Below are 21270 nucleotides of genomic sequence, written 5' to 3' on the forward strand. Positions count from 1 at the left end.
TTTGTCATAGTCTAGAGAGTCATCCATATCCATATGAACATACGCACCTCTTGCTTTGCCAGTGAGTAAAGGAATCAGATGAAAAACCCAGTCCATTTTTTGCCACCGGCAAACTACAGCCATGCGTTCAAATGTTGTTAAAAAATGTTCAATATCATCCTCCTCTGTCAATTTTTCCAGCCTGGGTTCATAAAAGCGAGACTGACCTGACTGAGGATGTATTTGCTCATTACTGGAGCCAGCACAGGGAGGATCCTCCTCTTCAAAGGACTCTACCTCTGGTTGTTCAGGTTCCTCCATTTGAGGCTCAGGGACCGGGGAGGTACGAGCTTGCACTTCTACCTGCAACAGCTGAAACTGATGTTGCAGTGCTCTAAAGTGCTGTTCCTGGCGGGTAAACTCCTCCCTTCTTCTTGCTTCCTGGGCCTCCTGCTGACCCATATGAGAACGAAGCATGGAAATCAGTTCTGACATTGTCGGCTCCTTACCTTGGCTCTCAGTACTATCCACCCCTCCAGAGGCTCCATTTTCCTCTCCTCCTTCTACTTGCTCTACAACTCCAACTGGCTGGTTTTGACAATCTCCTTTTGCTCCTCTGCAACTCCTTCCCATTCTGTGCATGGCTTGATGAGTGAAGAGGGGAAAAAAAGAGAAAAAAAAATCCTGTGCCTTCAACTGCTGATCCCACTCCTGACACCACTTGTGATGGACCGAGCAGTGAAGGAAACTTAGGCACAGGTTAAAGTCCAAAAAATGATTTTTTATTTAACCCAAAAAACATAATTGGTTAACTCATGCAAAAAGAATCAAAATCTTGGGCCCATAAAAGAGGTCAAACTAACAAAACTCTACTCAAAGTTGACAACACAACTGATAACTCAAACAAACTGACCTAACTTAACGAGACAAAGGGGAAACTTAAATAGTGGCTGATCAGCCCACAAAAACAGGAAAAGGGGTAAAACACACAAAACCTAACTAAACCAAACATAATGAACTCCAATTCCCCCCCATGGTCCCGAGTTATGGCGTGAACCAATTTGTAGCCTTCCTTTAAAGCTCGCTCCGCCCCTTTTCCACCTCTTGGCTCCTTAATCAAGGGACTGGAACAGCTGCAACTAAGGTAACTCAGAAAACAAAAGATTAATCATACATAACAGTGTAAACTAAAATGTGCGCACTTATTTTAGAATGCAGCGTTATGTGGATATGTGAATGAATTCTAAACCAAAACCAGTTATTTATTGTCCTGTAAATAAATTCCTATATTTAAAGAAAGAAATGTGAATGCAATATTACTTATAAGCCTCTACACTAACATGGTGATATTACCACTGTGTGGCTGTAAGTGCAGCCATCACACTTGTCCACATTCATAATGAGAGGGCACAGCTGACTCACAGGGAGAGCGTCAGACAGCTGTGGAAGCTGCAGAGTCATAATCGGCGTTATGATATTCCTGGAAACATCAGACACAAGCCTGGGCTGCCTTTCGTTACCAGCAGAGTTATCTGACAGAGTTTTTCAAATGAATGCTTGCTGATGTTTTAGAAATAAACAACAAATACTACAACTAAGATGTTAAACATTAGTCTATAGTCCCTAAAAAGAGAAATAATTCTTTGTAATTCATTAACAGTCCTCATCTTGTGGCAGATGTGACATATTGGCACAAAGACAACAGCTGTCACAGTCCAGCTGATTCAGATTCTTGGGTCAAGATTAAGCTCCAAACCTTCCTTTGCAATAACGTTTGCAGCTATGCTACTACTGGTTTTATCTGTGCAATCTTGTCATTTATTTTTACTTGTTCTTTGTGTCTCTCTTTCTGTCTTCTCTTTGAAAGCTGGATGCCTCTCTGAGCCTGACTCTACCTGTGGTCTCTTCAGTTAAAGGAAATGCTGCTATTGCTCATTGTGTCATTATTGGGATCATTTCTTTGGTTTATGTAAAGTGTACCTTATAATAATAAAGCATTGTGAGATGACTGCCTTTGTCAACTAGTACTACATAGTATTTTTTTAACTGTCAGTATATAAACAGAATAATTATATGAAATAAATACAAGCAGATCAACAAAATAAAGAAAAACTGAGTAATTTTCTGGAGGTTGTGTAACAACAATTTCATGTTTGTACACATTTGGATCCCTGTGTTTACAGCCAAAGCACCTCTGAGTCTCTCCTGAGTAAACTGCAGCTGTTCTGCTGCATCCTTCAAAGGCTTTTCTGGAGACACAGCTTTATTATTTCTGCCACATCAGTCAAACTTAGACACGAGAGCCTACGAGCTCACAGACCGAGTGCAGCGAGGCTTCTTTATGAAACTGCATGTCAGGCAACACTTGTTCATCTGTGCTGGAGGACTGGAGATTTTTCTAGTGATACTGTCACTGACCACAAGCTCCTCTGTCATTGACCCTCAGCGGTCTGTGTGGACATATCAAATCGGTGTCAAATATCTCAAATTACTCACATATTTAGCTAAATAAAGGCTCTTTGATGGCTTTCTGGGGCCCCTGTGAGGTAATGGCATTTGGCACTGGATTGTGGGGCCCAGCACGACTTCAAGCTGACAGGCAGTATTACATCTTCACTTGTCACCACAGCTAATAATGTAAATACTTCCCCTTCTAAATGGGGACTCTGTAGTTCACAGTACAGGGACGTTGGCTTTTTCTTGCCTTAAACCTCGTGTCAGTTCACAAATATTTGCTTTGTGTTGACTTGGTTGGCTATTCTCTCTGTTCCTCTGTGTGTTATTAAATACGAACCCCACGGATGCCTCAGGACTCCAGAGCTGGAGACATTCCTGAGTGCATTGCTGTCATATTTTGAACAGTAACATCGTAGCTCTTATCTTTGACTGCATATCTGATGTGTTGTATTAATATCCAATGCATACCTCACCAGCACTCGTGTGAAATGTAATTAGGAGTAGTGGATACTGGGTAACTGTAGTGGAGCCTTTAAATATGAACAATATTCCAAAGCTGAAATGGCTGAAGTGTTTGTTACAGCAGTGTAACAATAATGAAATACCTTCAGAGGGACACAACTGTGCATGGCTTCATCACAAGAGTAAGTCTAAAACTAACACAAAAAAGCACGCTTCAGTCTGCAGTTCCTCCCCTAGAGCTTTGAAAGATATACTGCAGAGAGGTGAGGCCAAAGCACTGTCTGTGTGCTCAGGAGTGTTGGCAGGAAAGGCAGAGTACGTGATGTTGTAGCGCCTTCCTCTCTATCACGGTGCTCAGCATACACATCTGGTGTCTCATTCCTTTCTAGTAGTGTCATGTTGAGAAAGTATTCTGGGTGGAGCACAGATAATGGAAATCTTACAAATGAGGACCAGAGCAGATTTCAATTTCCATGGAAATGTTTGATGTTATTTTTCTTAATAAATTCATAAAAAGAAAATCATCACTGAAGAAGAAACACCCAGTGCATCATGGGAATCCCCGGCAGCCTACGCCTATTGCAGCATAACTAAGGGAGGATTCAGGGTCACCTGGTCCAGCCCTAACTATATGCTTTAGCAAAAAGGAAAGTTTGAAGCCTAATCTTGAAAGTAGAGATAGTGTCTGTCTCCTGAATCCAAACTGGAAGCTGGTTCCACAGAAGAGGGGCCTGAAAACTGAAGGCTCTCCCTCCCATTCTACTTTTAAATACTCTAGGAACAACAAGTAGGCCTGCAGAGCGAGAGCGAAGTGCTCTAATAGGGTGATATGGTACTACAAGGTCATTAAGATAAGATGGGGCCTGATTATTTAAGACCTTGCGTGTGAGGAGCAGGATTTTGAATTCTGGATTTAACAGGAAGCCAATGAAGGGAAGCCAAACAGGAGAAATCTGCTCTCTCTACATATTTGTTTAATATGTGCGTTGAAAGACATTCATCCATCCATCTTCATCCGCTATATCCGGGGTTCGGGTCGCAGGGGCGTTCCCAGGCCAGCCGAGAGATATAATCTCTCCAGCGTGTCCTGGGTCTGCCCCGGGGCCTCCTCCCGGTGGGACACCTCACCCAGGGGGCATCCTTGTCAGATGCCCGAACCACCTCAGCTGGCTCCTTTCGATGTGGAGCAGCAGCTGCTCTACTCTGAGCCCCTCCCGGATGGCCGAACTTCTCACCCTATCTCTGAGGGAGAGGCCAGCCACCCTTCGGAGGAAGCTTGCTTGTATTCGTGATCTCGTTCTTTCGGTCACTACCCACATCTCGTGGCCATAGTTAGGGACGCTTTTACACTCAGCTGCCTCTTCACCATGATGGACCGGTGCAGCGTCCACATTGAAGGACATGTCCTGGTCAAAAATGACTCCAAGGTTCCTCACAGTGTTACTGGAGGCCAAGGTAATGCCATCCAGAGTAAGAATCTGGCTAGATACCATATTTCTAAGCTTTTCAGGGCCGAGTACAATAACCTCAGTTTGATCTGAATTAAGAAGCAGAAAGTTAGCGGCCATCCAGGTCTTTATGTCTTTAAGACATTCCTGCAGTTTAACTCATTGGTGTGTGTTATCTGGCTTCATGGACAGATAGAGCTGGGTGTCATCTGCTTTGAATGTTTAGAGATCAGCTGTGATCAATGTGAAAATGTGTGCTACACATTTGAAAGATATTGCCAAAAGGAAGCATGTGTAATATAAACAGAACTGGTCCTAGCGTTTATCATTCAATGATGGCAAAATGCCCTCTGCACACGGTAGAGCTTTGATAGCATGTTATAGCATATAAGAATATGATATAGTCTACAGGTGAGAAATCAGATATGAAGGACTCTTTCATCCTCGAGACATTAATGCCAGTCCTGTGCATCACTCCTTATCATAGTGACAGGTGCCATCGTTTCTACTTTCAGACCTCCCTTTACATGATCCCGACAGTAAAAAGAAAGACAGTATTATACCACAGATATGCCAAATAAAAGTATGAAACGGTCAGCTCAGATGTTCATGGTTTCTTTCTAAAAGGAAGGCTCCATTCATCTTTCTCCTAACTCTAGTTTGGATTGTGGGATTCCTGATCTGAGCTTCCAATGTTCATTTTATTTAGTTTTCCAAACTTGCAGTAGTTCTTTTATCAGACATGTAGTATCTTTACGTAATCCAGTCTTGGTATACTTTCCACGTGAGACTCACGAGATCAGATCTGAAACAAGGAAGTGCATCACTGTGTGTGTGTGTGTGTGTTTAAATGGGGAAATCCCCTTAAGTCTTCCCAGCTCAGCGGTCTGAGCAAGGCCATAGATAAGATCAGTGCCAGCCCTGATAATGTTTACTGTCCCATCAAGAAAACCCCCAACCCCAATTACTGACTTCCCCTGAGGAAGTGAGAGCCATCTCCTGGACTGAATACCCATCCTTATCTTAATTAGCCACCAAAAATGACCAAACCTGCTGGAATTAATGTTCTCCTTTAAGTTGTAATATCTCTGATATTCATTGTGTTTTAATCATCGTTCCATGGTCATGTTTAGAGTTTAGTGCCATGCAGCATGAAGCACCGCCTTTGTCAGTAATAACTTTGTTCACTCCATTTGTGGCCCGTTCGTCTTTACCGTGTTGCTTTGGTTCATTGAGGTTTGCAGAAATTCATTTATGAACGACTCTCTTAATCATCTGAGTCAGGCTGAGGTCTGAACTTTGACCCTTCAGTCCTTTTGTTTTTCAGTCATTGTGTCAAAGATTTGCTGCTGTGATCGGATAAATGTCCTCTGGAATATTTTGGTATAGAGAGGAGTTTGTGATCAGTCAGTCTATAAGGTCCTGTGGCTGCAAAATAACACTCGTCCATAACCTCCTGACAGGATGCAAGATGAATGAGGTGCTGATGTGCTATGGCCACATGCTGTGTGTTAGGGCCAACTGTGTTCTCTTTGGTCTGTCTAAAGGGTAATGAAGACATTTGATTTGCTCAGATGCTGGTTTTTAAAGTCAGACTGTACTGTCGTGTTCTTTTAAGAGAGAAGAGACTTTCTCCAACAAGCCTTCAAAACAAACCGTACTTGTTCAGTCTCGCTCTGCTAGCAGGGTCTGATCTTGGGGCAGATGTGTCAGAACGTCCTGGGAGGATTGTGGGATTGCACTAACACACAAGCAACCAGCGAGACTTCTGTTGTAAGGGGGCCTCGTGCTGAAGATCAAAAGGTCGAGTACGTTGGATTTGGATGGGTGTTGCTGGTGCCGTGGATAAACGTGTTGCTTCACAGCAAAATGTTTCATGATTCAAATCTGAGGCACGTCCGTGTGGAGTTCGTATGCTTTCCTTGTGCCTGTGTCAGTTTCTCCTGAGTAATCCAATCTCCACCCACAGTCCAAGCATATAAATGACAATGAAAATTTGCCATCGATGTTAAGAAAATAAAGTATTTCAAGTGTATAATTAAAATATAAATGTTTAGTTATAATGCAGTTTGTAGCCTAAAGCATTTTGAATGTTCAGCAAGACTAGCAAAGTGTCCCAGTACATTAGCACCACCTGGTGACACCTTGCACCTCGCTCATCTGTTTAAACCGGCTGCCCTCAGGTCAGTGCTGACAACATATACACAGGAGGAGAGTGGGCGCACCTGAGAACACAGCTAAACAGAATCAAACTGATGAGACAGGAGAAGCAAAACTGAACATTATATACACGAGACAGGAGGCGATCAAAATAAAATGTAAACTTGACAAAACTGGGAAGCCCATGGAGGCAGAACACAGAGAGATGAGACAGAGGACACGAGATACGACTGGTGAGACTGAAGGTAAACAGAGGCGAGGACGCTGGAGAAAAAGCATGGTGACAAGACCAGGACAGACTGGACACAAAAGGGGAAATAACAAATAAAACAAAGCCAAAGAATCAAGAACTACAAATAACAAACTCAGAGGTGCTACAACATAACAGACACAGGAACTAAAACATAAATTAAAAAGTCCAGAACAAAACTGAAAATACTTGATCAAAGATCCAGGACCGTGACACTATCCATCTATTCTCTAAACTGGAATATCAGGAGGCAAAAACAGGATCTGCAACCTGTGCACAGTCATTTTCAACGTTAATGTAGATATGGATTTTTTTACTTAAATATTAACACATTATTAATGTATTTACTGCAATTGTAAAAATTCTCAGTCTCAATACAATCGTTTCTGTAAAGCATCAGAGGAAATGAGTGATGTCAGTCCCTAAACCTGTTTGGCCATTGTTTCCACCACAGCCACTGTGGAGCAGCGTTTCAGTGTCAGCTGCATGGGAAACACTGGGCCTGAGCTCACATCCTGCTTTTGTTGGTACACTTACAGGAATGTTTGTGGTTGGATAAATATTTGCTCAAAGTTTCCTCTTATTAAAATATGGATTTTACCACATAAACCAACATTTTGAATATGCCTTTGCAAAGAGATGCTAGCATCTTGTGTCAGGAACTGAGGGTGTGACCTTTCCTGTACATTTAAGGTTGGAAAACAGACTTGGAAACCCTTGATGAGACATTTTGTCTGAACTGTATTGCAGCAACTAAACTGCGGCTGTAAGGAAGCTTCAGTTTTTCCACATTTTAAATAAATGCACAGAAATGTTGATGAGCTGGCGACTGAGCGTGGGATCTTGAAAGCCTGGAAGTTGAAATGAAACAAACAATCAGCTTTGGTGTTCATGTAACAGGGGAGTGAGAGGGTGAGAATGAAACTGTGAGCGACAGAGTCAAACTGAGGTATCCTACGAAAGGCAACACGTCAGGAGCAGAGCAGCCTTTAGTGAAGCTTCACTGCAGACATGGAGAGATGCATTTGCACTTTCTGACACTAAATGTATGCAAACTTTAGGGAACAGCTGGTGCAACAGAGAGAATGACACTGAGTGATTTTGTGGCTATGAGGCAGTTTTTCCAGAGGGAGCATTTCATACACAGCTGTTGGAGGCTATGCCTTAAAACATCAGACTGTAGCTCAGATGGTAGAGCACCACCTAATCAGCAGGGTGGTGGTTCAATCCCAGCCTGCATGCCAAATATCCTTGGACAAGACACTAGCCCTGAGCTGCTCTCAGATGCATCCACCAGAGAATGAATGTTTGAAAGTTACACAGAAAAAGATGTGATTGAGGCAAGTTGTGGAAAGTGCTTTTAGAGTTCGGCTAGAGTAGAAAAGTCTGTCCATGAGTTTACTGAAGTATCAAAATCACCTAAAATGTGCAGAACACAGGGTACTTTATTCAGTGGGATCCAGCAGAGCTTTTTCAGACTAGTTTAAAAATGAGTGGACTGCTTTTACACCTGAATGTTAATCTAACTGCAAAACATGTCCCTTTTTTTGAATGCGTCAGTGATATCAGCTCTGGTGCCTTGATCATCCTAATGGCACAGTGAGGGGAGAATGGTTTGATAACAACATCATCATGTTGTTGATGCTAGGAACTGGACCCAGAAACATCCTTATCAGCCTTGTTCTTACACAAACTCTTCCCATGGTTTCTGAAATCTCTCAATGTGAAGTGTGAAGCTTGGTGGGAGGTCACCAGGTAAAACCAGGTGAGAAAAGCAACCTGCAGGTCCAGCAGCACTGGGTGCAAGCTTATCACTCTCCTCACATACACTTCAACCTAGTTTTTCGACCCCCTGCTGCCAAGTTTAATTAATGTGTAGAAGGAGCAAGCACACACTAACAGTCACAGCAGGTGGGCAACAAAACGATTAGACTAAAGTAATGATGTCAGTGTTGAGTCTGACACTATCTGCTCTGGTTTAATAAAAAGGTCAGGATTTGAGACACTGTTAACCAAAACTTTCCATCATAATCATAACAAAAGCACTTTTCTTGCATAAACTAGACTAAATGATAGGCCTGGGTTTTATCTGTGGTGACATTCTTCATTAATAAAACTGAATAATGAACAAATAAACCCAGCCAGTAATTATGGTTATTACACTACAGCAGTCCTGGAGAAAAAATAGAAGCATTGTTTAGGATAATAATGGCGTAATTATCATAACTATCTTAACCCATATGCCTTCTGCTTGTACAGGCGCAGCAAGTGAGTCCCAGCCCGCTATCTTCAGGACTCGGTTACCTGGAGCACATCTGTCAACTCGTTGAGAAGATCAGCCAGATGCAGGAGACTAACCTCCAGCTGCAGAGGCAGATCTGCAGTCTGCAAAAGGAATGCAGGATGAGAAAGGCCAAAGAGGTGTGTGAACGCTCTTATTTCAACTCATGCAATAAAGTCGAGACCTAAACGTGAGGATTTCTGCTAGCTGCAGCTTTGTCCGACGACCTTTAAGAGTCTTTGTCTGCAACTGGGGGTGTGGAGATTGAAAAGCATGTCTCATTGGTCTATATGGTGCTTTCCTACTAGGTTTGAGCACTCAAAGCACTTTTCCTTCACATTCCAAGCTTAAGCACTTTGAACCTGATCTCAGAGTCCAGCGGAGGCGTCAGAGGAAACTAAGGTTTCAGTATCTTGCACAATGATATTTGGAGATGCACGCTGGAGGAACAAGGGAATGAACCACTGGCCTTTTATAGACAACCAACTGCCTCTACCTCCTGTGTCTTTATGCTTAAATACATTTTTGTTTTAAATATTATGAGCAGTGCTATTACTGTAGGGTCTTTACCTTACAGTGTCATACCTCGAGGTGGCTGTTGTGATGTGGTGCCATGTAAATAAAACTGAAGTATACTGAAAAGCAGCACAGAACTTGAGAACAGAAAGGCAGAGCGTGTTAACAGTGCTGAACGACCAGGTCAACCTCCAGCCACACTCACAGCTGTTTAAACTGACATAGCAATTCTGTATTTTATAACCAATACATTTAATATGGACAGCACAGTGGTTAGTGCTGTCGCTTCACTCCAAGAAGGTCCTGTGTTTGACTTCACCATCAGGCCGGTGAACGAGCTTTCTGTGTGGAGCTTGGTGTCAGTCTCTCTGTGTTAGCCCTGCATCACATTGGAGACCTGTCCAGGGCGTACACTGGCTTCAGCCCGCCGTGACCCTGACAAAAACAACACTAAAGACACAGAGTAATCCTGACTGGAATATCGCCTGTGGTCTCTGAATGGACCGTCATGTACAGCTCTGTGTATGAGTGACAGCCCTGGTGCATCGTGTACAGCAGGGGTGGCAGGAAGAGCACCAGCAGAAAGCATTCACCATCTACAGTAACACTGTGTAGGATGTAGCGCACCCGAGCAAGTGTGTGTGTTAAGAAAATGACATGAACATCGATACTGTTAACAAATGAGAAGCTGAAAGGTAGAAGGACAGATTCAAAGGACGCACAACAGAGTCTCATTATCACATTAAGACTGTGACGGTTTATGGTCAACAACAGTCACCTCAAAACATTTTTATTGTAATGTAAAGTCCCTACAAACGACTCCCTATGAACACTGAACTTGGCGACTGAGGGAAAGAAAAACTCCCTTTTAACAGGAAGAAACCTCCAGCAGAACCCGGCTCAGTGAGGGGCGGGGCCATCTGCTGCTACAGGCTGCTGGTGAGGGGAGGACGACATGACAAAAGACTCTCTGTGGAAAACAGCCAGAGATTAATAATGATTGAATGCAGAGTGGTGTATAAACAGATAATGAGTGGAAGAAGCACTCAGTACAGCAGCAAAGACTATTGTAGTGTAACTACGGGAGAATTCACCAACAAGTAAGTGTGAGAGTGATATGGTACTACGAGGTCATTAAGATATCACACATGCACTTTCTTCTTTCTTTGTAAGACCAAGCTAACAGTCACACTCCCAGGGATGCATCAGAGAGTAACTTGGGTTACTGTCATGCTCAAGAACACTTGGCAGGCCGACTGGAGCAGACAGGGGTTGAATTGTGTTCTACCACCTGAGCTACAGCCAACAGAGGTGTGGCTACAGTGGTGAAGAGAAGCCTGGGATTGTTCTTATTTTCTGCGATGAATAGTAAGATGTTGTAGCTTTACAGATGGCGTATTTATAGAGCAGCAAACGGGCTCTCCAGACTAAATGGTTAAATTAGTGAGACAGCATTTCCTTTCCAGCTTACAAGTGATATCACCTCTCAGAGTGTCTGACTTTTTAAACTAAAACGTAAGTAACGACACACTGCAGGCTTGTTTTGGTTATACCTAGCAAACTCAGAGATTTAATGGGAACAAAAGATGGCAGCACAAACCCAGCTAGCTCAGTCGGTAGAGCGTGAGACTCTTAAGCTCAGGATCGTGGGTTCGAGCCCCACGTTGGGCGATGTAGCTCAGCAACAATAGTCCCGGTCCCTAAGACCATCATTGTCCTTAATGACTACAGACCTATTGTGAAGTGCTTTGAGAAGCTGATCCTAAAGTGCATAAAGAACTGCCCGCTTCACCTGGAGAATGCTGGGACTTCAGTAAAGATGCTCTTTGTTGATTTCAGCTTAACTTTTAACACCATCTTTCCAGACATTCTTATAGCCAAGCTGGTAAACTCAGACTTCCGCCTCCGCTACATGCACATGGATGAAAAACTTTCTCACTGACCGAACACAATCAGTCAAGGTTGGCACCCAGAGATCACTCAGCACTGGCTCACCACAGGGATGTGTGCCGAGTCTTCTCCTATACACCATCGACACCAGTGACTGCACCCCTCGCATCCCTGCATCATCATCACCAAATTTGCAGATTTGGTGATGATGGGACACCAACGATGGCGACACCGCCTACAGAGATGAGGTCTAGCATCTGACAGAATGGTGTGACTACAATAAGTAGTGATTGAATGAAGCCAGTTGTATAAAATGCTCTGAATGTTCAGGTAGAGCAGAAAAGTGCTGAGACCCAGTTCATTTACCTCACACATCCCAAGGTGGGAAAAGACTGGGAAGGTAAGTGGTAACTAAAACGAATGAGCGGCAGGAATAGTTTGCAATTACATGAATTAACACGCAACTCTGTCTGGGTCTACGGTTGATTAATAAACTGGAGTGAAACATTGCTCCTCCTCCTGGGCCTGTGGGGAGGTCGAGACAGAGCTTTGTCTGTCGTAGATCGTGGTACTGTTCAGGAACAGATGAAGGATCCGGTGCGGGTATATGTTCTGGTTGTGATCTGTTAGAGGCTGTGGGTAAGGCTGATTGAAAGCAGCAAGGCAGAACAGACTCAAACCCTCTGCTCTGTTACTGGCCCAGTCAATGTGGGAGTTGTGTTTCTGCAGCCAGAATTAATGGAGCGTCTGGAGACGTGAAAAAGCCGAGGGTCTCCCTAACTAATCAAACAGGCTCAGGCTGGTGAGTGATCATAGCTTCATCACATGAAGCCAACTGATTATTTAATGCTTGAAAACAAATTTCACACACAGTGTTTTCCACCCAGCCGGTCTCAGCAACCACAGGTCGAAATATCCACTGTGGATATGAAATACGCCTCAGCCCATGCCTGCACGCGTCCTCTCAGCACGCCTACGGCATACGAGAGTTTAGTGGCATCATCGTGGGAAGAGAGCGCTGAGCGGCTGAAAGCGAGCAGGTGGAAGGACCCCCCCCAAAATGCCACCACCACCACCACTCCCCAGGAAAGGACTCAGGTGAAACAGCATCGTGGGACACTGCAACTGAGATCGCAGGATGAGGCTGCGTGACTGCTTCATTGCTGACTGTGTGATTCCGTGTCACCAGTGGGGGCCATCTGAGTGGGAGCTGAGGCTAAACTAGAACAAATCTCAGGAATAACTCGAAGCATTTCCTCTTGTTTGTAAGTGAAGTTCTGCCTTTGTTCACCCAAGAGATGCAGTGCACTAAATATTTCATTAAACACAGGAGACTTAACATGTAATCATGGGGAGCAAAGGTCTATTTTTGGACACCACTCAGACAGCAATTCAAGAAGAACATATAGCTAACATGTCAGTCCTGGTCTGACTATGGAGGAGAGGAAACTAGATTAACTAAACAATGCTCACAAAGGGCACCAGCTCAGTTTGGTGGGTGAGCAGGCGCCATATTCAAGAGGAATGGCCTGTATTTGTAGAGCGCTTTACACATCCAGTCAGCCACAGCCACCCTGGGGCGCACTGACAGAGGCGAGGCTGCCGGACACTGGCGCCACCGGCCCCTCTGACCACCACCAGCTAACGGGTGAAGTGTCTCGCCCAAGGACACAACGACCAAGTCTGTCCAAGCCGGGGCTCGAACTGGCAACCTTCCGATTACAAGATGAACTCCAAACTCTTGACCTTTGGCCTTTGCTGCTCTCTCTCACCTCTGTAATGTCTGTCCAACAAAGACAAAATCCTCAAAAATAATGTTAAAAGAAACCATTAATCGTACAAGTGCTGTGCCTGTTCTTTGGTCCCACGATGCACATTAGCAACAACATTCAAATTACACATCCTACTGTATCATCATATATGATCTGCATTACGTGGAGTAAAATTCTAAAACATCATTTTTATTTAAAACCACGTTCAAAATCAGTTTTTCAGCTGTTGATCACTTTCTTTTGAAATGAAAATTTCATGACACATTTTCTTCTTCTCTGCTTTTTCCAGGACTTCTTCAAAGACTACTGCAGCTGTGGTGCAGCCAGTTTAGCCTTCCAGGATTTCCAGAAAACGCAATCCAGAGATGAGTTTTCATCGCCCAGTGGAACTCTCTCAGACCTGTCAGCCGTTCCAGAGGTCACACAGCACCCACTCATATCGACCGGTGGAGGTAATAGAGCACCTGGAGAAAACACACGAAAGCACCCGCAATCTCTACAAGGCTGCTAGATTCAATCCCAGTATCTTCTTGTAGTGAATAAATAGTGATTCATGAGAGGACTACCTGACATTTATTCCACAACATCTTGTGCAGTAACAGTGATTATGTTTGTAACTAATATACAAAACATCGCACTGATGTAAATCCATAAAATCCTAAATCTGATATGAGATAAAACAGGCATAAACAAACATTGGTACAGAGTGCTGGAGTTACATCACAACTTCACCATCAAGTATCATTGAACACGTTTGCAAACTTCATGTAATTTTGCACATGTAGTTGTAAATGTACATAACATGCTGACAGCACAGCATGCTGGGAAATCTTTCACGGTGCAGCGGTTAAAATCTCACCACTAAACGTAGACTGTAGACTGTGGCCTGCCTGTGTTTCTACTCGTGTTTGTGGGAAATATTTTCTAACACTAGACTTTTACATATTTCAATAGTAGAAACACAAACTAATAAATCAGGAATAAAAAAACTGATGTGTCAATTAAAGATTTTGCAGTATTTTATGTTTTTAACCTGAGGCATCTCAAAAAAGTCTGGCTGCTGTTCATCAGGTACCATATCACCCTATTAGAGCACTTCGCTCTCGCTCTGCAGGCCTACTTGTTGTTCCTAGAGTATTTAAAAGTAGAATGGGAGGCAGAGCCTTCAGTTTTCAGGCCCCTCTTCTGTGGAACCAGCTTCCAGTTTGGATTCAGGAGACGGACACTATCTCTACTTTCAAGATTCACACTTTCCCTTCTGTTTTTCACTCATCATGTGTTTTTTCTGATGTGATTTAGTACTATATAAACAAAACTGACGTTAAAGATTGAGTATGCCAGGTTTGTGAAGGCAGCCTGATACACGTCGATTCAGTGAAGCTGCTGTCCAATCACAGTGTAGGCACGTTGAGCTGGAGGTAACCTGCTGTTTTTAGCTGCTGTTTGCCAGCAACAGTGAAACTTTCTGTGAAGTCGATATGATTTTGTTGGACTCGTAAATAAAGTCTTAGGTGATGTGAGCATGTAATCAGCCTGTTTATCTTGAGCCTAACATCAGGATAATGTTATCTCATAAGCAGCTGTTGTTGCTGCTCCTGTCAGCTGTAACCTGTTGGCAGTAACTGGAATAAATAAGCATGTTTATGGTGTGTTTCCAATCTGACTGCACCTTTAACCTCCTGGGACCTGGCGTTCACATATGTGGACATTTATTTAGACCAAAATACCAATCAGCCCAAATATCAAAGAGAAATTAAAAACGCTGCTGTGGAAGAGTTCAGGTCTGAGGAGATAAGACAGCAACAAAAAGAGAGTCTATTACTTCTTCCAACAGAAATCAAGGTGTGCTCGTAGTTACTAACGGTCAGAGGTTTATGGTTTCGGTTGGATAAAACTACAACTAATGACCAACCAACAGCAGTGAAAAAACTGGCAGCATACAAAGCAGTTTATTTGCACAAGCAGGCAAAGAAGGATGCTTAGATGCAGTTCTCAGCTTCTCCAAACGTAGAAGACGAGATATTTTCCTCAGACAGGACTTACAGTCTGTTCTGCAGCCTTCAAGCTTCTGAAAACACCCTGAACGAACTAAACTGTTCTCAAATTGTTTTAGCAATGCTCGAGTTTCACAGTGTGACCCAGAACTACCCCCACAGTTCATCTACTTTAAAGAAAGGTTCTGCTTTACCCAAACCCGGGCAGAAATCTGCTCCTGACAGGAACACGGACTACGCACAGTCCACATAAAGTAATTTCACATTCGGATTCACCAACTGTTATGTAGCTATAGCACTGGACTGAATAGGTCCTAGCAAAGTGCTATGACCAACAGAAGCTGTGACAAGAAGTGATCTGTTTACAGTAAAGTAGGAGAAGAGGGGAGTGGGATGAGCAGAAGGAAAAAGCAGACATGCACTGTCTCCAGCAGGATTTCTTATAACAGCCATTACTGAATGAAAAATCACTAATCATGTAGCGATGCTTTGGAAACACACACACACACACACACACACACACACTGCTGTGTCTGCCTGCATGGTCGGGTCCACCTGTACTTAAATCAAAGTCAGTGTGTTTTGCCATGATAACGTCCATCCTTCAGTTTGGGCAGGACACCGAGGACACACAGCGTTTGAAATGTTGTGGCTCAGCACACATGTGTAGTGTGTTTGGTTTTTTTACAGGTGCTTACAGCGTTGACAAAATGCACGAACGGACCAAACGAATACTGGTTTAAATGTTATTAGTCAGGCACAAACTGAACTGTAAGTGCTTATTGTTTGCTCCCTGTTTCAGGAGTTACAGGTGGTGGTTTCACACTCGCTCCTCCGTGCAGGAAGAGCCTAAGCCAAAGGAGTCACACTGAGGGGGAGGTCCACGGGGACAGCACTGAGGGGCTCTCCATCCATCAGCACACAGTAAGTGGTTTATCCTGACAGAATCACATTCTGCAGCGTGATTAACAAATGTTTTCACATGAGATATATGAGGCGACGCTCTGCATTCCAAAAACTCTGTCAGGCTGACATTGCATTTACTGCTGGAAGGGGAAATTGATCAGTGATGATTTTGTGTGTCTTTGTGTTCAGCTGAGTGAAAACAGCACGTGGGCCAGAGTCAAAGACGTGGTAAGGAAGACTAAGTTAAGGAATCACAGCAGGCTGGGAGCAGCCTCAGCTTCACTGAAGATGTCCTGCCCACAGCTCTACAGGTGAGGAGCATGCTCCACACCACAGTGTACGTCTATGATCTGCAGTCAGGTCCAGAAGAACTTGGATAAACGGCCATTTTGCTCCTTTTTCACATTTTGTCGCGGCACACTGGCCCAAATGATCCGATGGGCAGCTAATCAGGGGTCCGTATACAGCTGGGGACCCATCAGAGAGGCAAAAGGTGGTCTCCTAACAAGTGATGCAAGTGAAGCAGACCATCATCAGGCTGAAAACGTCCCACTCTCCTTTACGAGAACATTTCATGACACCCACACACACAACACAAGAAGACTGATGTACCTGCACATGTTTCAGTGTATGTTTGTTTTTCTTCACAAACATAAACAAAACTCACGTTTTCTGCTCACTTTCAGTAAAACACACATTTTCCTGTTTTTACTTTTGCTGTAAAACATGTATCAACATAATTCTGCTTTCCTTCTTCAACTTGTCAAAGACACGTTACATCCTCACGGGTCGAAATCACACCAATTCAGAGCCACTGAAAGGGCACTGTACCCGTGTCCCCTGTGTGATAAGGAAGATTTATAGTTATTTATATGTGAATATCCAGCATGAGCAATGTGTTTTGGAAAGGACAGCCTAAGAGACCTTTAGGCAGGATGCAAAGACTGGGACTCTAAAAGGGGCTTTTCGCCTGTTCTGGATGAACACTGGCTCTTCTTTATTTGAGAGCTTGTCGAGGGAGGAGTTTAATGGGAGGTGGAGGGTTGCTGGCACTTCAGCCTCTCCCTCTGTCCTGACTGGAGCTTGGCACCCACCCAGATGGACAGAGCAGGGTTGGGAGAGTCAAATCAGCATTCCTCAGTGTTCTCGTGTAGGAGTGGGAGTCTGGGATTTAGGCCTAGTAAGGTCTCGCTGTAATCCAAGATGTTTTAGAAACACCCTTCTCCTGCTGACACATGCACAAAGTAAAAGAGTATCTTAGATGTGTACGTACACATGTTTACTCCCTGCCTTTTCATCTTTACAGGCCTGATCTGGGACCAGTACAATCATCTAGCACCAGCAGGAACTCTATGATTGCTTTGGGCCACCGGAGTACACTGGACTTCCCGTGGCTTGAGTAAAGATCCGGGTAGTGAAGAGTGCTTTTGATAAAAGAGCAGAACGACTTGATGCTGGCCAGACGACGGTTGTAGCATCTCCAAAATAATGAGAACAGTAGTTTGGAGTACTAAAGGGTCTGCGTCCTAATCATTTCATTAGCAGAAGCAAACCTGGCTGTTTGTTTTGGACTATACAGACTCTACACAGCAAAAGCAGATGCACACATAGCAACATGTGCAGCTTCCGCATACAGGGACGTAAATTATGACACGTTTTTACTGATGTCTTATGTCTTTTTTATTTGTTCCTCTTTAAATGCACCACCATTTCTTTCAGATGTTGCTTCCAGACTGTCTTGTGATTTTTTTAAAGTGTAATAGTTCTTCACTCAGTTTCACTTTCAAGGCTTTTATTTATGAATGTTTTGAGGAATCGGGGAAAAGGGGACGACAAAGAAGATGTAGCGGGTCTAAAAGTCTATCTGCAGCACGTGAACTGTATCTGAAACTCAAGAAATGAGATCAAATGCAGCAAAGATCGGACACATGGACTCTTCACCAAAGCTTCATCAGAAACGGCCTCCGTAGAAGGCTGGCTGTCAGGAAGATGGAGGAAAGGCTGAGGTGTGTCACATTACACAAGAACTGACTGAAAATCAGTGTCAGCGGGTCTGATGAGCCAAATTTGAAGCATTAGTCAAAAGTTAAAATCAGCGAATGAAGATGTGATCGGCTGATTTCTGCCACATGTAGTCAAGAAATGACTTTGTCTGACTTGTGGCCCATTTCCGTTGGCAGCCATATTCCCATACGTGCCTTTTACATGTTCTCCATCAGGTTTCGCTGACGTTTTATGCTTCGCCGTTCCTTTCCTCCGTCTGGTGTTTGTTTTTGCAGAAACAGCCTGTCTGGTCAGGCCTCCTCGCTCTCCAGTGTAATGAGCAGTTCATGAAGTCATCTTTTGATTGGAGACTTCTGCTTCTGTGAGACTGTTGTGCTGAGCTGGTTCAGTCTTCATGTTGAAGACGTTTTATTTGACAGCTGCTAAACTTTGCACTCGCTCTCTCCAGCCTAGTATGGCCTCGTCCACAGCAGCTCCTGTGACCTCATATTGAGACTTGTAGTGCACAGCTACCAAAGCAGGTTCAACATTTCACAGCACGTCCAGTGTAACAAGAGAATAAAACACCATCTGGCCATGAAACTGCTTGTCAGCTGTTCTTACTTTGTTGTTGTTGTTCAGCCTCTGGAGATGGGAGATGTAATATCCTGTCTGCGTGCTCTCTGTAACTGTGTAACAATGTCTTTGTCCTGATACATCGGACTGAAATCTGTAACTGCTTGCAGAGTTTTGAGCTCTAGATGTCAGTGCGCTGTTAGTACAAAGTCAAACTGATTCCTCAGAGGAAGTTTTGAAGGTTTTCTAAAAGAGGATTTTGAAGTTGGTGTGATGCAGAACTTTAACTCAAAATTATGAGAGCTGAAGACAAACAAAGCAAACACCACATGAGACAATATACAGTACGTGCTGGTTTATTAAGCAGAGTTTAAGTCCCCGTTCTTACAGCTCTCAGGCAGGAGAAACACTCAATAAGGATTTAGTATCAGTGATGTCACTGATGACAAATTTGATTCGATGTTTTCAGATGGGAGCTTTTTAAATGTAAAGATGAATAACCCAGAACAGCACTGCGTGGGCCGAACCTCCCTCTGCTTCTGCTTTGTCTGTTACAAGTAACAACAGTGATCACAACATCCAGCCACAATCATTACAGTTACCACATAATGTGCAACAGAAAGCCAAATGATTTGAATATGTGGCAGAGGAGACAGAAAACCATCTTTGCTGGGAATCATTCTGGCCTTTGTTGCTCTGGTCGAATTATTAATGAAGCCATAATGTGCTGTAAACCGAGCATGAGGAGCAGGAGGAGAACTCCAACAGAAACAACATTTGAAGTGGTTTTTAGTCATATTTGAGCTTTAATTTCACTCCTTGTTTTCCCTCTAGTCTCTTTATCATTTAAACAGAGAAGGCCAAGGTTTCCTGTTTGACTGACAATCACACACTGCCTCTACACAGGGACACTCATTTTTATGCTAAAGATACCAGTGCTTCATTTAATTTACACAGCACATCGTTTTTTTCTAATATTTTTTGAAAATGTTGAAAATCTTCACAGGTCATTAATAATATATTAGTGTAAATATGAACAGTTTTGAGGTGTTCAGCAAAGCTTTTCATGTTTTTTAAAGATCACTCCCTGGAAGTCCCACCTCAGAGTTGAACTGCTGCATCGAACTTTAACTCACACCAAACATCAACTTCTATTTCAAAATGAGCCAGATGAGGCGCAGAGCTTATCCAGCTGAAGACTTCTGCAGCATTTCTTCAACCAACATTTTGGGTAAAGTTGTACACAGTAAAAAACAAAGAAAGATGGAATAACTGGGACTAAAGCGAGATCTGACGTCAGCTACTCCCAAAGGACTTTGGTGTTGAAAAGAGCAAAAGGAAAATGTTGTCCTCAAGCAGTCATGATGTTATTCTTCGAAGAGAGGCGGAGGAGAGAGTTTCAGTTGGAAACTTTCTGTTCCCAGCTGGACGGAGAACAGAGATCCTGTTTTCTCGTGGCAGTGGGAGACTTCTGAAAGCATGGACAACTAGGAAAGAGAGAAGATATAGAAACAGAAGAAAAAAAGATCATGGTCCATCCTGATGCTCACGTGGGCATTGTTGATGTTGTTGGTGGTGGATAGCACGGCACCCTCGCTGGTCTGCAGCCTGACTGACTGCAGCTCAGGAGGTTGAGCTAAACCACAGGTTGCATGGCTTCGGGAGTGACTGTGCGTTGTTAAGAGCCCTCAGTCCCTGTGCAACCGCAGTGAGAGCTTGGATTGTATCGTCAGCAGTAAGTCTGGAGCTGAATTTCCAGGATTCTGTTTTCCTGTTGGACTATTATCAGGAACACTAGTCAACATTAGATCAGAGTAGGTTAGATAAGTATAATTCAAGGGATTTGATTCTGTTTTTATTACTTTTGGGTTGTGCTTTAATAAAATATCACCCATTCAAATAGTCTAAATTGTGCATATTCCTTTTTTAACCCTTTGTGAAGGTAAAAACTTGAGTATCACGGGGCGATTGTGGCTCAAGAGTTGGCAGTTCGTCTTGTAATCGGCAGGTTGCCGGTTCGAGCCCCGGCTCGGACCGTCTCGGTCGTTGTGTCCTTGGGCGAGACACTTCACCTACCGCCTACTGGTGTTGGCCAGAGGGGCCGATGGAGCGATATGGCAGCCTGGCTTCTGTCAGTCTGCCCCAGGGCAGCTGTGGCTACAACCGTAGCTGCCTCCACCAGTGTGTGAATGTGAGAGTGGATGAATAGTGGCATTGTAAAGCGCTTTGAGGGGTCCTGAAAAGCGCTGTATAAATGCAATACATTATTATTAATAGAGTTTAAATAGCTCTTACAATTTACTCCAGATTTCTAACAGTTCAACTGAGTGGCTTGGCACTGATCTAGAGGGGGGGCTGATGAATACTGGGCCTGCAAGGCAACTCAGGGTTCCTCCCAGTGGAGGAGGGAGGGTAGACATTCAGAAACCAGTGGCCTCGCTCATCAACTCCTAGACTCTGCACTGCCTGCTGACCCACAGAAACATACATCAGGATTAGATAAACGGGGACTTCCTGTTTTGGGGTGCTGGTCCCACAGATGGACACACCCTACCAAGGCTACGTGCACTGAAATAACTGGATAAGCAAAGACTGC

General features: G+C 43.8%; 2 protein-coding genes and 1 non-coding gene across 6 annotated transcripts in view; 2 read left to right on the forward strand and 1 right to left on the reverse strand.

The window, feature by feature from the left end:
* The window catches only part of LOC147316562 (uncharacterized), a 40831-nt gene extending 20248 nt beyond the window's left edge, over positions 1-20583 (forward strand). For both annotated transcript variants that reach the window (XM_086260119.1, XM_086260120.1), the window contains 5 exons: positions 9016-9177; positions 13505-13667; positions 16012-16133; positions 16305-16426; positions 17422-20583. In XM_086260119.1, coding sequence (XP_086116245.1) covers positions 9016-9177; positions 13505-13667; positions 16012-16133; positions 16305-16426; positions 17422-17518 — 666 coding nt within the window. In that variant the 3' untranslated portion in view covers positions 17519-20583. The remainder of the gene's footprint in view (positions 1-9015; positions 9178-13504; positions 13668-16011; positions 16134-16304; positions 16427-17421) is intronic.
* trnak-cuu (transfer RNA lysine (anticodon CUU)) lies at positions 11152-11224 on the forward strand. Its single transcript has one exon. It is a non-coding gene; the product is annotated as a tRNA-Lys (tRNA).
* Positions 19015-21270, reverse strand: part of vps8 (VPS8 subunit of CORVET complex) — a 73766-nt gene continuing 71510 nt past the window's right edge. For all 3 annotated transcript variants that reach the window (XM_086260116.1, XM_086260115.1, XM_086260117.1), the window contains one exon: positions 19015-20161. In XM_086260116.1, coding sequence (XP_086116242.1) covers positions 20042-20161 — 120 coding nt within the window. In that variant the 3' untranslated portion in view covers positions 19015-20041. The remainder of the gene's footprint in view (positions 20162-21270) is intronic.

This window comes from Aulonocara sp. 'chitande type north' Nkhata Bay, linkage group LG13, assembly GCF_057382095.1.
Source record: "Aulonocara sp. 'chitande type north' Nkhata Bay isolate Kocher_YH1m ecotype deep benthic linkage group LG13, A_spYH_male_GT1.1, whole genome shotgun sequence".
NCBI lineage: Eukaryota > Metazoa > Chordata > Actinopteri > Cichliformes > Cichlidae > Aulonocara > Aulonocara sp. 'chitande type north' Nkhata Bay.